This window comes from Panthera tigris, chromosome B3 (assembly GCF_018350195.1).
Source record: "Panthera tigris isolate Pti1 chromosome B3, P.tigris_Pti1_mat1.1, whole genome shotgun sequence".
In the NCBI taxonomy this organism is placed as follows: Eukaryota; Metazoa; Chordata; class Mammalia; order Carnivora; family Felidae; genus Panthera; species Panthera tigris.
The window spans coordinates 45,586,934-45,603,532 of NC_056665.1; the positions used below are offsets into that span (position 1 = coordinate 45,586,934).

The window sequence follows — 16,599 nt, forward strand, 5'->3', positions numbered from 1 at the left end:
AATGTTTCAAATATCAGTTTATCACTTGCATATTAACAACAATAAAAATAAGAATTTTCTGACAAAAGAATTTTAGTTCTAAAGTATTTGGACAGCTATCACTGAAATTTTCATTTTGACATAAGATGCAGCAGGATACGGAAGACACCAAAACAAAGCACAAAAGTTATATTAAAAATTATATTCTTCTTTACTTGGCTCATTACTAATCACATTTTCTGTAACTAATTGCAGTAGCTTACTAAGCTCCTGCATTAACAATCCAGGTTTATGCCACAAATACCTGTATTAAATAAACTTTAGGGTAATAATGCTCTATCCACATTAAAAAAAAAATCAGTAGCAATTATAAAACAGGTCAACAGGTAGTCGTGCATCTAAATCTGGTGTAATATTAAAAAATAGAGAAATCTATCTGTTCTTATGTTTTAGGGAACATCAAGAGGACTCAATTGTACAGAATTCTCCCCATCTATACTTCTTCCATCCTTGGCAATGACCCTGGGTTTTCTAGTGCCAAGTCCTACACCCATCGCAGGCTACTCAAAGATAGGCTACTTGCTCTCTTCCCCAGTAAGGTGGCAGGCATAGGCCACTGTCACTCTTTCTCTGTCTCCTTCCTCTGCCCTTCTACAACTACAGCCTATCATCAAGTATTCTTTTTAAAACAATGTTATTTTCTATCCAAATTTCTAAACCATAGTCCATCCTCCATCTCTACATAAAACTATGTCAAGGCATGTTTAAACTGACAATTACTACAGTGTAACATTACTAATACAAAAAAGGCAAATAGCCATAACTGAATACAAAAATTATGCAAATGTCGACTTGAGTGAAATCACTATTTTGAACTCCAAGATGTTTAATATAAACTTTTATAAAACTAATTATGAAACACAAAGACAATAGAAATATAAGTTATTTATTAATCAATCCACTTACAAAGCAGGTGGCTTAATGCAAGCTTATTGACATCTTCACATATGATCCATGGGAACATGTCTTCCACATACAGACAGTGACGTTACTGACTGATGCATTTGCAATCTGGGGCATATTAAGCATATTTAGACAAATAAAATTAGGCTATCCTGTATATGAAAGTATCTTGATAATATGCATCCTGAAGTGGATTAAAACTTTCTCCAAAGGAGAAATGTTAGTACGTTAACTTAACTTTATATTCTATATTATGCAGTAAATCTTAACTATAGAAATTAAAATTTTTAAATCAGTGATCGACTCTTGGTAATGTATGAAGTGGGCGTCTAAAACCAGAGCAACAGTAGGTTTGTGCCTCACAGTATCTGCAGATTTACTGTTTTCAAGTTTAAAGAGAAATAAAACAAGAGACATGTAGATTCAGCTGACTTTATTTATCTTTAAACTAATAAAATCCCTTAAAAGTGATCCTGGGACCTTTAGAAGTTCTATGAATGCATAGATACCTGCCAATGACTGCAATTCTAACTCCTGACTGAATGTGTTTATTACAAAATCAATGTTAAGCAGATATCATTACTGTAACGTGCTTAGCAGAAGACTGAACAAAATTCTACATGTCTTCTTCAATTTCCCTAAAATTTTGTTAAATCTGCAAGTATGTACAATCCAGCTAATTGAAATTAATATTTAGTGTTCATCAGAGCTGTTTCACAGCAGCAAAAACTGAATCAGGGAAATAAAGTTCTAAATGATGTAGGAAAAAGATAAATACAATCAGAACAGCAGTCTATATGTATGATATCAATATTCAACTCTATCTGCGTTGTGCTGAAAGGAAAAGGATACACCAAGAACATGTCTATTGATCACTCTGGTGATGTGAATACCACCTGCATCTGATTGAATATGGTTTGTATTCTGTTCCCAGTATTAAGGATGGTATTTAACTCAGAACTCCATATTGTAAATATACAGCAGCCATTTTGTCCTAATTAAGGAATGTCTTAATACACAATATTATCATTTTCTAGAGGATCTTTATACATTAAACTAAAGCACATGATTGATTAAATTAAAGGTTAGTAATGGATAAAAAAAATTCATAATTCTCAAGACCTGGTACTATGTAAAAAACAAAAAGACCACAAAATTCTACTTACTAAAGCAGCTAATCTTGCCTGCAAGTTTAGGGTCACAAGCCCATAATATGTGCAAAGAAATGCAATACAAGGAACCATGCAAAAATACAGTAAAATGATACAGGAAAAATGTCAAACCTAGAAAAAAAAAGCTTTTATAAATACATCAAACTCAACTGTATACATAAACTGTAGGTCTAGCATTAGTTGTACCATATAGCAGAGCCGCACTCTAAGTTCAAGGCTTCCAAATCTGCGCAGGTAAGTCACGCCATCTTTGGTTGACTGCAGTACCAGGAGGATGGGAATGAGAGGGAGGGCAAGAGTTCTGAGACATGGTGTCAACTTTCACTTGGCAGCTGGGCCTCAATGTCCACTCTGCATATGGGGCACTTCTTATTGGTGATCAACCACTGGTCAACACACACTTGGTGGAAAAGGTGCATACAGGGAAGGCGCCTATTATAGGCAAACAAAACAAAAAGCAAAAATTGCAAAAGTGAATTTCCTGACAACTACACGTAGCATTTATTTTCAAATAATGATAACATGTAATAATCCATGAGTGTTTTGTAGTTAGCAGGCATCTTCCCCTTTTGTAAAAAACAAACAAACAAACAAACAAACACACAACACTTACACAGCCTCTCTAACAAGTTACACCTATATTAACACTTTGGACAATATAATGTATAAATGACCACAATAATTAACTGTCACAACTATGAAATCAAATTATATGTAATCTTTACAATTTTAAGAACAACAATTACACTGGCAATTATTCTGATTTGGTTTCTATACGTGAACTGCCAACACAGAGGTTGGCAGTATGTTCCCTGTTACATAATACTGCAAATATATTTTTAATATCAAATCACTGCATTTATACGACACTTTAAAAATGTACTGCATTTAATTTTCTCTCAAAAACGTTAGAACTCATGTTGTAAATATAGCATGACATACTAATTAAGGAATGTCTTAATATGCAAATATCATTTTCTACCTAGATGATCTTTATACCTTAAACTTGAGTACCTCACTGAATAAAGGCTAATAATATTGTTTTCATGGGATAATTGTTATATCCACTTAATACTATGCTACTCCTTTAGAGGTAGGTTAATCTGTTTTGTAATATATTTGCATTATCAAACCATGTTGTATACTTTGAAATTAATACATTATATGTCAATCATATCTCAATAAAAAAATTAGTGGAAAAAATAAAAGTAGGTTAAGAAGTTAAGTGTACTACGCTAAGTTATCAATTAGAAACTGAGAAATAAAGCTTCCAGGCAATACAGGATAATATTAAATCTAAGTGAACAGTGAGATAAAAGTTACCGACTTAAAAGTGGCCATGTATACTTCCATCCACTGTTAAAAGAGTTGTCATACATTTTCAGACTTCCTAATATTTTATAAAATTAGTAGCTAAAAAGAAACGTTCCAATTACTGCTTGAACAGGATTGTCAGTGCTGTGAAAACAATTGCCTTCCATATTTATAAACCTTCATTGGAAATCCAGTGTTCTAAAAAATCCTTACATGTGGTATGGTAGCCAATTGTTCATAATATTTTTTCTGTCTCTGCCAACTAAAGAAATATGATAAAGTTATCCTTATAAATTAGGGCAACAATATCATCATACAGTTCTGTTATATATGTTTCAGAACTTGTTTCATATGGCATTATGTTACGTTAGAAAAAAACACAATAGGAATAAAACAATTACTCAAGAGATTATAAAAAGAAAATGCCTAAAATTAACAATGGGTTAGCACAGTAACATTTCTAAACTGTGCAGCTGCAAAAAGAGAATTGTCCTATAAGCTGAGGGGAAATTTTAGGGCAAACCTAATTTACAAAAGATGCTGTAAGACAAACTGCACGCAGCTAATCTGGACTGCCCTCTTTAAGATTTGGAGAATACATTAATTTACCTGCTTTAGCCTCCAAAGCCTCCAAATTCTCCTTTCTGCAAGATTTACAGAAGACAATTTGACCACAAAATTTCCCTGGCCAAATCCTGGTGTGCTGTGTATTTCCCATTCCCATCCCTTTGTTGGTCATACAGAGACTCTCATCTTTCTATTCTTCCACTCACTAGAAGGGAATTCTACACTTCAGATACTGATAACAGGATATGCAAGCAGTAATCTTTATTTGGTTTCTCGTCTACTTTCAAATCAAATCTCTCGTACAGTTCTGACAACACATTTTTAGATAATTAATGTCTAGTTACCTCACATCTTCACCTTCCTCTAAAATAGACAAACAGATAGTACATTTTTCCTCTGTGTCTTCCTCAGTCCCTTCTTCCCCATCTTGTTTGCAGTGCAGTTTCCTCTGTGAGAACCAATCAGTTGTTACCTTATTAGTAGAGATGACATTATTGAACAACTGAGTAAAGTCTGTGTTTATTTGAAAAACAAAAACAAGACAAAACCACACATTCACACCCACAACTTATTTCCCAGGTACAGCTGTCACGAATTAATGGATGAATTAAGTGACTACCACCACCTGTTCTTTTAAGACCTTTAAATAGCATGAAAAGCAAAATCAAATGTAACAGAAACTCATTAGTTTGAATTCACTAGTTTCTATTATTTGTAATCCACAATTAGGAGGACATACAACATGAACTCTATTTTTGTCCCATCATGAATACAGTTAAATGAACTTTATCTTACTAATGAATGGTTCAAATAATATCCAAATAAATTATTGCTAATTATACTCATTAGCTTACATAGTTGAAAGGACTTAAATTTAATGGTAACACCTCACTAATACTCCTGGAAAACAGACAAAAACTACAAAGGCAGCAATTTTCATACTTTATTATTCTCTGTATATCACAGGACATTATTGCTTGTTGAAAGAAACTTATTTAATATGTCTGCACTTTAACTTCTAGATAGACTACTACATAAGGAGGGTAGAATATAAAAAATGTGTATCAATTAAATGTGCACATAAGTGACAGGCTCAATAATGGTATTGCCATATGATGAAGTTTTGTATAAGCTCTTAAAAAAGAATATGAGTGACTTGTGAGGGCTGAAAGAGAAGGAAAAGAAAATGTGCAAAACTGTGTGCATACCATCCACTTTGTGTTATTTCTGAAGGAGAAAGGAAAAACACATACATATGCACGTTATTGCAAATGCATACAAATATCTGGAACATTACCTAAGAAATCCTTAACTATGATTTTTCTTCTGGGAAGGAAGACTGGAGACAGCAGGGTAAGAAACTTCAAGTGTATATTTTTAGGCTTTCAATTAAAAAAATGTTTTTTCTTTAATGTTTATTTTTGAAAGAGAGAGAGAGAGAGAGAGAGAGAGAGAGAGAGGGAGGGAGGAGAGGGAGAAAACAAGTGGGGGAGGGCAGAGAGAGAGAGGGAGATACAGAATCCAAAGCAGGCTCCAGGCTCTGAGCTGTCCACACAGAGCACAATGCAGGGCTCAAACTCCCAAACCGCCAGACCATGATCTGAGCCGAACTCAGACGCTTAACCGACTGAACCACCCAGGTGCCCCAGGCTTTCAATTTTTTAAAACACTATGTATGTGTTGTTTTGGTAATAAATAATAGGGTTGCTAGATTCCACAATCTCCAAAAAGGTCCATAATATTAAACTGTATGCATTTCAATAATAATATAGACACTTCATAGAATAAATTCTTACCTTTTTGTATTTATGTGGATATGTACATCTTTCAATTGTCCCCTGGGATGCACCACGATTCACATTTCCTAATCTTTCTTCCAAATGAATCAGTTCCTGAAGGTAAGGGACAATTAGTATTAAAAACCAGGATGATTATTTCTTGAACAGCACTGTCAATATTGTAAAAGCAATGAAGTCCCATATTTATAAACCTGCAATATAAATACAGTGTTCAAAAAGCCATATATGGTAAGGCAAATCGTCTGTAATTCTTTTCTCAGCCAATCGAAGTGGTATGGCAAAGTTATCTTTACGGATTAGGGCAACATATTACTACAAGGTACTGTATGAGTCAGTTAAGTATGAATGCCAGAAGAAGATGAAATCATTGTAGTAAAATAGGGAAACAAATGAAACAATAGTTTACTGACTCCAACTTCCAAAGTGACATGAAGAAACAAAACAAAATTTCAAATATATTCAAATAATTTGTTTTTCCTGAAAATTCAAACAAGATAGTTAGCTACAAACCAAATTACTTGGGTTTTTTTCCTCCAATAATGTTTTTCTAAAAATGAGCTTAGTCAAAAGCAGTAAGTTTCCCCCACCCCAAATTTAATGGTATAGCTCTTTATCTGACATTTATATTTATTTAATTAATAAATACCTATACTCTTTTATATTAGGTATTTTCATTTATTCATCTTTAACTTTTGGGTACTTTTTGATACCAAGATAAATATCGCTTATAAATCTTTCTGTGATAACCCCCAGAAGTAGTATCAACAATTCAGATCCCCAGCCACCATGGCAATCCTATTCAACTGTGAATACTAAGAATACATACATCATATATTCTCTCTCTACATTAAAGAGAGTACTAAAGATACCGTTGCAAATTATCTCATTAATTTTATTACACACCTCAAAATTTCCCCTGAAAGGACCTCTGAATGATGTTCCATCCAATCCTGATGAAATGTAACGAATATGAGGGTAGCCTGCCATGTCAGGAACCTATTTTAATAGAAGAGATAGGCTAAATCAAGTTAAGAGTAGGCTCAAGTTTTAACACACTAAATAATTGAGACACAATTCTCTCCATTCGGCTAGTCACAAAATTGAACTTCAGTAAGTATATATAACTTCAAGTTTGCGCTCTGTAAAAGGATTAAGTTCCTCTTCAAATATAATCTCGTAAGGTAACACTTAAAATACAATAAAAACAAAAACAAAACAAGAATAGCTGTTCCATGATAACAAATTGTTTTAATAAATTGTTTTATTTTGCACAAAGACTCCTAAATAGAAAATACCCAAAGTTAAGACTGCTGCTCTTAGTAGCCTAAAAGCATAAAGACTAAAACCTTCGTAAAATTTTGTCACTTTCAGAGAACTTTATTAAATCATAGTAAGAAATCAAAATGCACAAAATTTTCCAATGAAACTTATTTCCCTTACTCTAACTTCCTAACGGCAATAGGTACCCTACTCCTTTTTTTGTTTGGTTCTGTTAGTGAAAGTTATTTTTTTTAATGTTTTATTTTATTTTTGAAAGAGAGAGAGAGAGAGTACAGAGAAAGGCAAAGGGAGAGAGGGGGACAAAGGATCCAAAGTGGGCTCTATGCTGACAGCAGCAAGCCCAATGTGGGGCTCGAACTTACAAACCATGAGACCATAACCTGAGCCAAAGTCAGACCTCAACCAACTGAGCCCACCCAGGTGCCCCTGTTAATCAAAGTTTTAATAGTGTTTTCTGATTCTTCTGTTAGGTGTACTCAATCCTCATTATTCATGGATCCCTTGTGAATTTGCCTATTTGATAAAATTTATTTGTAACTCCAAAATTAATACCCGTGCTCTCTCAATCATTTGTGGACATGCACAGCAGCAAAAAACTCGAGTTGTCCCGTTTCCATCTAGGGTAGAACAAGGCTCTGCCTGTTTCTTTCAGCTCTTATACTATAAACATGGATCTTTTTTGTGGTCTATTTAGTGCCGTGCTTTCCACATTTTCGTGCTTTTTACTGGTGACTTTGCTGTTCAAAATGGCCACAAGCATAATGCTTAAATGCTGACTAGTGCAAGAAGGCTTCAATATGCCTTACGGACAAAACGAGCGTAGATAAGCTTCATTCAGGCATGAGTTTTGCTGGCCCATGAGCTCAATGTTAACAACTCAATAATATATAATATAATAATAATAATGGTATCAGGACACCTGATACTTTGATGTCCAAAATGGACATCAAAACAAGATTATATATTGACTGGCTGTTGTTAGCAGATCAACACTGTGACCAGATGCTTGCAGTAACCTAAACTTGCATTTACCACAAGAAAAATGGCTCTATAGTTGTTACTTCCTCAGTGCTTGCACAACTTTACAGAATGTAACTACCGTGCTTAACAAGAGTAGACTGGGGCGCCTGCCTGGGTGGCTCAATTGGGTAATTGTCCGACTTCGGCTCAGGTCATGATCTCGCACTTTGGGAGTTCGAGACCCATGTCGGGCTCTGTGCTGACAGCTCAGAGCCTGGAGCCAGTTTCAGACTCTGTGTCTCCCTCTCTCTCTGCCCCTCCCCAGCTCACACTCTGACTCTTGCTCTCTCAAAAATAAATAAACATTTAAAAAGTTAAAAAAAAAAAAAAAGAGTAGACTGTATTAGGAAAGGGAGATTCTAGGACAGAGTACTGTTCTTTCATCTTTATGTTTTTTTAAGTTTACTCATTTATTTTGAGAGAGAAAGAGAGTACGACGAGGGGGAGGAGCGGCAGAGAGAGAGACACAGAGAGAGAGAAAATCCCTAGCAGGTTCCGTGCTGTCAGCTCAGAGTCCGACATGGGGCTCAATCTCACCAACCGCGAGATTATGACCTGAGCCAAAATCAACAGCTGGACGTTCAAATGACTGAGCCACTGAGGGGCCCCAATTCTTTCAATCTTTATAAAATCTCCAATTTATTTTTTAGTGAGCTTCCACTGAATCACAACATGCTTTTAGCAAGTTTATAGCTTTAAGACAATTCATACATGGTAAAGAATTTAAAATAAGCAATAACTTTTAACCGTCAAATAGATTATTTAAATATCTGCAACTTTCCTTATGATCAAAATCAATACTACTCACCTCTCGGGAGATAACCCAACCTCCTACACATCTCCAAGGAAAATAAAAAATCAGAAAGGAACTCCTGCCCCTCAAATTACTTAAACCTGCTCTTACCCTATACCCCTCCCTTAGTCTCCTTTGTTCCTGAGTCCCAGTTTCTTGGGGGGGGGGGGGGGGCAGCTGTTATTGTTGAGTGACCCCCCTGCCTAAGATCTTTAAATACCAACTTACTCAGAGTTCCTTGTGCTTATGTTGTTTGACAGCTCTTTATATGCTATAACCACTGTAAAGTACTACTCCCAACTCCAAAGTCTAAATCGCAGGTATGATAGAGCATCCTGGAAACCATTCCTGCAGTGTCTTTACCCTCACAAAACAAAATAGCTCCCTAGTCTATACCACTTTTATAACCAGTAGGTATCATGAATAGCAAATTCAATCTATCTTTGCTGAACTTGTTCTGTAGAACTCAAATTGGTACTGACAAGATCTGAGTCTGTTCAAATCAGAGAATTAGTAAAGTCCTTCTGCAGATCAGAAAATAAAGAATGAATGCATCATAGCCGAACCATTAGCAGTTATGACAAAATAAAGCATATGTCCTAGTGACAGTGGAAAGACTGTCATCTTGGTAAAAAAGAAAAATCTTGGTCATTTTTTATGTTAAGAAGAGTACATTTCACAATGCAAATACAAATACAGATTTCAATATATCTAGTTTTTATGGCACAATTTCAGTCTAATAATTCTCAAATTCTATTAAAACACCGATATCAATTCAGAATATTTTTAAAAATTTCCAACAAAATATTTAACTTTTCTTAGAAAAGAATACTTTTAGAAGGAGAATAGGTGAGAATTCTGATATTTTCCTCCTTTACCATTAAAGGAAGAGCTCCTAGTTGTAAGTGGTGAAGTCGAGGTGGCGCATGGTAATGGGCCAAGTGAGGGTGCAGCGCTCCAGGCGTGTAAGTGGCCGCAGTCACTCCAGCTTCAATTCCCAGCTCCCTGACGAAGGAGGAGAACACTTTAACGTTTAGCCATCTTTAGAGTGTCTTGATTATCAACAGAAACGGGGGAGCGTGTTTGCATTTTTTAGAGTAATCTAAAGTTTCTTAACTGACACAGCTGAGAAAAAGATAATTTACCCCCAACACTTAACTATTCAGCAATTAAAACTCAAAAATTCAGTTCTGTGACTATGAGAAGCAAAGCATTTGTACTCAGTTTCACATCCTACAAAGGAAGGAAATATTCAACGAATTACCCTTAAGGTTCCTTCCAATCTAAAAGTCTGATTCTACTTGAGGACCATACAAAATATAGGGTTTAGTTTTCTGGTTTATATGAATGTTACAGATGCTCCCAGGACTTGTGTTTGTTGGACAATGTCTCTGGGTTACTGTCAACAGGAAAATTAGAAGAACCAACATTTCTATACCTTTTAAAGCAAGGTCAAACAAAATTCTAGAAAGAGTAAAATTGATAAATGCCAAATTTTCATTTATTGTTTCTCATTTTATGTTTTGCCTCAAACGTCATTGTGGACCAAGATCTCAATGACTGCCTACAGACAATGGATTCAGAAAGAAAAATTAATGCAAATCTGCTTCCATTTCTCTAAAAAAGACGACACTCCTAGGAGGATGCAGGCTCCATTTCCCTTGTCAATAAGCAGGGGTTGGTGGTGGTAAAGCAGATCTGAGTACAAAGGTGGTGGTGAGGGGGGTGGATAAGGAAGTTGTGAGAGTAAGATCCATTTAGGGAGTTAACTTTAATGGCAGATACTTCTGAAAAACAATTAACAAAAAAGCTCTACTCTCATTTGACATGGTTCTCTGACCCAGAACTCAAGTTCCTCTTTCCACTCCAAGTTTCTATAACTTGCCCAGAGACAGTGCCTCACAGCTAAGCTAGAATTCAGCCTCTCCACATCACCATTCTGTATGACATTCCACTACAAAGCATCTGTTCTGATAGTTTTACCACAGGCTCCTGAGCGTAACTTTGAAATAAACATGATACTGACCAGGCAGATCTCTCTGGAGCCTGTCGAGGATGTGAGGACATAGTCTGAGGCACATGAATATGATGCCCATGACCATAGTTTGGGTGCATCCTATGTGGATGGGGTGGGGGCCGTTCATGTGCCCGCCTGGAAACACAGAACACAAAAAGACCACTGGAAATAATTGAATAATTGGTTATTTCTTAATGTAGAAAAAAAAATCTAGTATTATTACAAACATCTATGAATCAGTCATAAATTTACTTCTATAACAATATATTATAAAAATATAAAATAATCTATTGATTAATAAATCAAGACACCCTAACCCCACAAATCTCAATGCTCATTTATTACAATGTCTCCAATTCAAATATCCTCCAAGGAAAAATTTTAACATTATCTTGTATGCTTTCCCTACAGCAGATATTTTACACAGAGTAACAGGAAATGAGTAGAAACAGAATTTTAAAAATTAAACACCCTAGCAAATGCTGCAGGCACAAAATAAGGGAGGAAAATGGAAACTTTTATTTTGCTTTGCTTTTTTATACTGTAATGACATTTACCCATTTTAATGACTAAAACTTACTTTAAGAGAAAAAACTTTTAACCTTGTGCACTGTTTTCAAACACATGCAAATACATGTTAACACATCTGGGAAACGGAGATTAACTCCATTCACATCTTTATTCTGTATCCCAGATTATTATATTCTCTTCGTCTAAAGTCAGCCACATTTATAAATGTAAATAGTCATAAAATTTTAAACAAAAGATTCCAAGTATTCATTTTTATAGTCTAATTCTTATTTTCTACCACTTTCTAACATATTTACAGGTTTTCATGTGTAAGCTTAATGATTTAAAATGTAATTTTTTCTAGATACTGGAAGATACGAATTTTAAATTGCCAACTTTTAATAGAAAGAATTACTATATTAGCATGCCAGTAATAAATAGCCAGAGATTCTGGAAATAACCTTACATAACTAAAGAAAGAATTTATACATGTGGTAGATTAATTAGATCAAGAATTCTGCAAACAAACAAAAAAGGAAAGCGTTTTTGCAAACATATTCTGAAAAGGGCCAAATGGTAAATATTGCTGGCTGTTTAGGCTGTATGGCCTCTATTTCAACTACTCAATTTAGTCTTTGTGGTGTGAAAGAACACACAGACAATATATAAATGAACAAGCATAGCTGTTGACCTATAAAACTCTATTTACAAAAACAGGCAAGCAGAATTAGAGCAATACAGTTTGCTACCATGAATTAGAAAATCATATCCCGACTTTTTAAAAGAAAACAAAAAGTTCATTTATATATAGTCTTTTCATGATGTTTGGAGAGTACAATACTTTAATATTTAAATTTATAAATAAACAGGTAAAGAATACTATTTTTTCAATGTCAGTTGTTGAAAATTCTACTAGTACTCTTCTTCCCTCTGGAATAAATCAAATTAAGTCTTGACAACTTTATATGTTGTTCCTCAGGATCATCAATTTTAACATGAATCTTTACCATGTGATATTGAAGAAACCGACAAGAGACTGGTTTACAAAAATAAATGACCCTGGGTCATACCCTGAAAATGGTTTGATTTCTTTAAGTAGCCTGATATTGACTTGTTTTGTCAAGCTACCTACAACTCAGGACAAGAAAAAGGAAGATTCTAGTTAGTAAAGAATAATTTCCTAGTGAGCTGAGGATTCAGCATAGTTACATCACTTCTAAAGATTTTAGTTTTAAAAACTAACAGCAATAGAAGGAAGAGGAACACAGCGTGATCGTCTTTTAGAAAACAGAAAACATACGTTGGATGCTGCATCATCCTCCTCCTTTGAACTTCCATCCTCTGCATCACTTCATGAGGATGCAGTCTCTGTGCTGCAGGTGCCGCGGCTGGGATGTGGTGTGAGATTGGCTGGTGTGTGGGAGGAAGATGCTGAGGGATTGGTGCAGCTGTACTGGCTAAATGAGTCGGGGGTGGGGGTGCCACAGGGTGAGATGTTGCATGAGAAGATATCTGAGAATGGAAAGCATGTACAGGATGAGGAATAACATAATCCACTTGAGGTGGAGGCTGAGTCTGAGGAGGAGGGTTTCCATGAGAGTGGGGACAGGCAGAGGCTTGATGATGAAGTGGTCTTGTCAAGGAGGCATCTGTAAAAAAAATGTAGGCACCATGCAGTTGAGCATATATTGCTGTTACATATTCCTTTTGTAGTTTACAAATGTATTAGTACACGTTTAATTTTTATGGATACTGTATCAATGCTCGAGTCTGCTCAATTCTGCTTTACAACCTGCTTTCTTCTTTGAATAATCTTAGGTATCTTCTCATGTCAATATATATAGCTTCTCATGTCAATATATCACAGCTTCACAGCATTCTATTATAGGGATACACCAACATTTATTAGAGAAATCGCCATTGATAAAAATGGGAAACCCAACACTAAACATCTGTGTGTATGACACCTCTTGTACTCTTTCATACATATATACACGAGTGCATGTGCACACGCGCGTGCACACACACACACACACACACACACACACACACTACTCACGGTTTTTGTAGCATAAATTCCTATAAATAGTTCTTAGTCTGAGAAAATCTTTTAAAACTCAGATATCAGTCAACAAAATACCCTTCCCAAAAGGTTACTATAATTAATATTTCAGTGAACAGCATACAAGAATACCTGAAACCCTATACTACTACTTTTTTTTAATGACAATCAGAGAAAAATCTTATATTTATTAACCACTTATATTTCTTCCCAGAATATCTATTCATATTCTTAGGCTATCATTCACCTTTTTCTCAATGATTTACAAGTATTCTTTGTATACATGGGAAGTTTGTCATAATAAGGTATAAACATTTTTCCAAATTGTCTTCTGTTAATTTTGTCTTACCATATATGCAAGTTTTTTGCTTTTGTCAAATGTAGAATTGACACTTTCACAAATATGTAAATCTTGCTTTCCTTTATGATTACTAGTTATAGAGCACTACAGAGAAAAGGAACTTGAGGGTTCTTCTGGACAAGACTGCAAAGATATTCTTTTATTGCTGCTCTTCTCTCTCCCTGCCCCAGGCCACTTTTCCTGAGCTATAGTAAGAAGATGAAGGGGCATATTTGCAAAGAACCTGAAATGGAAATTAGCCTTAATAAAGATGGTTTCCCCCATTTCTTCGTTATGTTTCAAAGTGGCTGCTGAAAAGTCCCTCTGAAGAATACACATCTCTCTTACTGGAGGAGATATGCATCTTTTTGAGGTCTAAAAATATGTTTGTTTCTTCCTTGGATTTCAGCCTCAATTTCACTGTATTTGGAAGATTTTCTTGGAGTCTGGTATGGAAGTATAGCCATTCTCTAGTTTCATGACAGAAGAATTACCCTGAATTTCAATCCTTTTGATTCACCCTTTGTTCAGCATGAATGAATAGGTAAGCATGAACTCATTTCAACCACATTTTCAAAGGACACCTTACTAGCATGTATTTAAAGGAATTTTTAAGTGATTTTCTAAATATCATGTTTTCAAATCTAGGCTTTACTCCAAGCCTCCAAACTCAGTACCTGGGCATAAAAAAAGAAGTCGCTATGTTTTACCATTGTTAGCTATCTTTCCTCAAATTCAGAGCATTTTTTCCAGTTTCAATTCAAAGTTTTCAATTTCTATAGTCATTAGGCAAGAAATAATATTGACAAATATTACAAAATTTTAAAGTTTTGTTTCAGAATGAATCAATTTATTTAACTCTTCAGCAATCATTTCATTTTTCAGCTTTATTGAGATATGATTAACAAATACAATTATATATATTTAAAGTGTACAATGATGATTTGACATACATATACTTTGTGAAATGATTACCACAATCAGGTTCATTAACACATCCATTACCTCACAAGTTACCATCTTTTGTGTGTGTCTGGTGAAAGTTCAGCCATTACTATAATTCACTATATATTCCAAACAAAACAGATTGCTAACCACTGTAGAAAGGTGACATTCTGCATTCCCACAGACCATTTCCCTTCCTTCTCTATTTTATGTGTTCTTGACAGTTAAAAAAAAAAGTTCTTGATATTGTTTCCTGAAAGTTCAACATGTCACTTTGACCCAGCAGCAATTGCACTCCTAGAAGTTACCCTACAGACTAAAAAACTACAATGTGATCATCAACAGAGAACTGATTTAATATACAATGGGATATTATGAGGGTATTGAGAATAGCAACCTAGATTTTTATGTGCTAATATGGAAAAAAATCTAAGATGGACTATTAAAATATTTTTAAAAATGAAAAAAAAAACCAACAAACAGAGGCAAATAATATGTTATGATCCCACTTTTTTTTTTAAAGGAGAGACATATATATACTTTTGTGTGTACAAAGAAAACTTCTGAAAGGTTTTATAAGCTACAATTAGCAATAATTGTGCCTCGGATAAACCTCATTGGCTACGATACTGCCACTGTGCAAAGCTAGGTTTTATAAGCTACAAACAGTTGTCACCTTCAATGTATCAAGATAAGTGGTATGTGAGAAGGGCCGTTAACTTCTCATTTATGTCATTCTGTAGTTTGAACTTCTTACGATGTAAAGAAAGTTACTTTTATAATAAAAGTAAAACAAATTTAAATCTGAAACACTTCTTTATTAGGGCAAAATAGGTTCCCTTTAAATTGCTAAATATATTATTTTTTGGGAGGGGGAAGAAAACCACACATTTTGAGTTCCTAATAAAAGACAATCAATTAAAGATAAATATCAATAGGTATCACAAAACAGCCTGTACATTATACCAGTGCTCATACATAGAATTTGCTCATTGGTCAATACTATGCAAAAACTGTTTCAAAACCTGTTTTCTAACTTATACTGTACATCTTAAGTTGTATTATTGAAAAGGTAAATGATATATCACCAGGTTTCACTGTACAAATTCTGGATTGACTCCAGCTGTGTGTGCAAAACCCAGATTTTTAAAATTATTGGAATGGAAGAAGAAGTCTAATGAGATATGTAACTGAAAATTATCCCTTGCATGTAATCAGAACAAAAGCAAATGTTCTTGCCAACTTCCTAATTTACTCCTGGCAGTGAATTTTCAGTGTTTGTTTGTTTTTTTTAAACCAAAGTATCTATTAAGTTTCCATTTGATTATTAGCCTGTAATATAACAAAGTAGTAAATATGTGTTGCACAGCCTAAGAGTATCTCTCATTTCTTATGATACTCAGATACCACACAGATTTCAATTTCTTCAGAAAAGCCACATCTGGCTGTATTAATTGCCTGCATCAAATGAATACAGAAATCTTTTTGCATTCGGCCAAGCTTTCTGTGCAGGTGTTCTCTCATATGCCTCAGCTGACCCTCAGAATTTTTAGTCAAAACTCACTTTCCTGTGCCTAGCAACAACTACTGAACTTTCAAATTGCCAGTTATTCCTAAAGGATAAATCTCAATCTCTTAAAATTTCCTTTCATAGGAATCTAAGGTGCCATTCAATGTACTTCAATTTCATGTATTAAAATGAAAATATTAAAATGTAAGAGACAAAATATAATACTTTTATTTCCTTGATGTTTTTAAACAACACCTGTTCTATTTAACTTAGAAGATTGTTTTGGGAATGCGGGGTGAAGAAAGAATGAAATGGAAAAAAATACAC

The 16,599-nt window shown here is 34.6% G+C and overlaps 1 protein-coding gene and 1 non-coding gene across 11 annotated transcripts in view; both read right to left on the reverse strand.

Annotated features, from left to right (window-relative positions):
- Positions 1–16,599, reverse strand: part of RNF111 (ring finger protein 111) — a 126,812-nt gene continuing 110,213 nt past the window's right edge. For 6 of the 10 annotated variants that reach the window (XM_042988752.1, XM_042988755.1, XM_007084464.3 and 3 more), the window contains exons 8-14: positions 12,716–13,064; positions 10,915–11,067; positions 9,767–9,893; positions 6,698–6,790; positions 5,792–5,887; positions 4,340–4,467; positions 1–2,546 (exon numbers count right to left, since the gene is read on the reverse strand). In XM_042988752.1, coding sequence (XP_042844686.1) covers positions 2,429–2,546; positions 4,340–4,467; positions 5,792–5,887; positions 6,698–6,790; positions 9,767–9,893; positions 10,915–11,067; positions 12,716–13,064 — 1,064 coding nt within the window. In that variant the 3' untranslated portion in view covers positions 1–2,428. The remainder of the gene's footprint in view (positions 2,547–4,339; positions 4,468–5,791; positions 5,888–6,697; positions 6,791–9,766; positions 9,894–10,914; positions 11,068–12,715; positions 13,065–16,599) is intronic. The other 4 variants (XM_042988756.1, XM_007084467.3, XM_007084466.3 and 1 more) reach the window with 3 other exon arrangements.
- Positions 15,266–15,409, reverse strand: LOC122239767. The gene has a single exon (XR_006219152.1). It is a non-coding gene; the product is annotated as a U4 spliceosomal RNA (small nuclear RNA).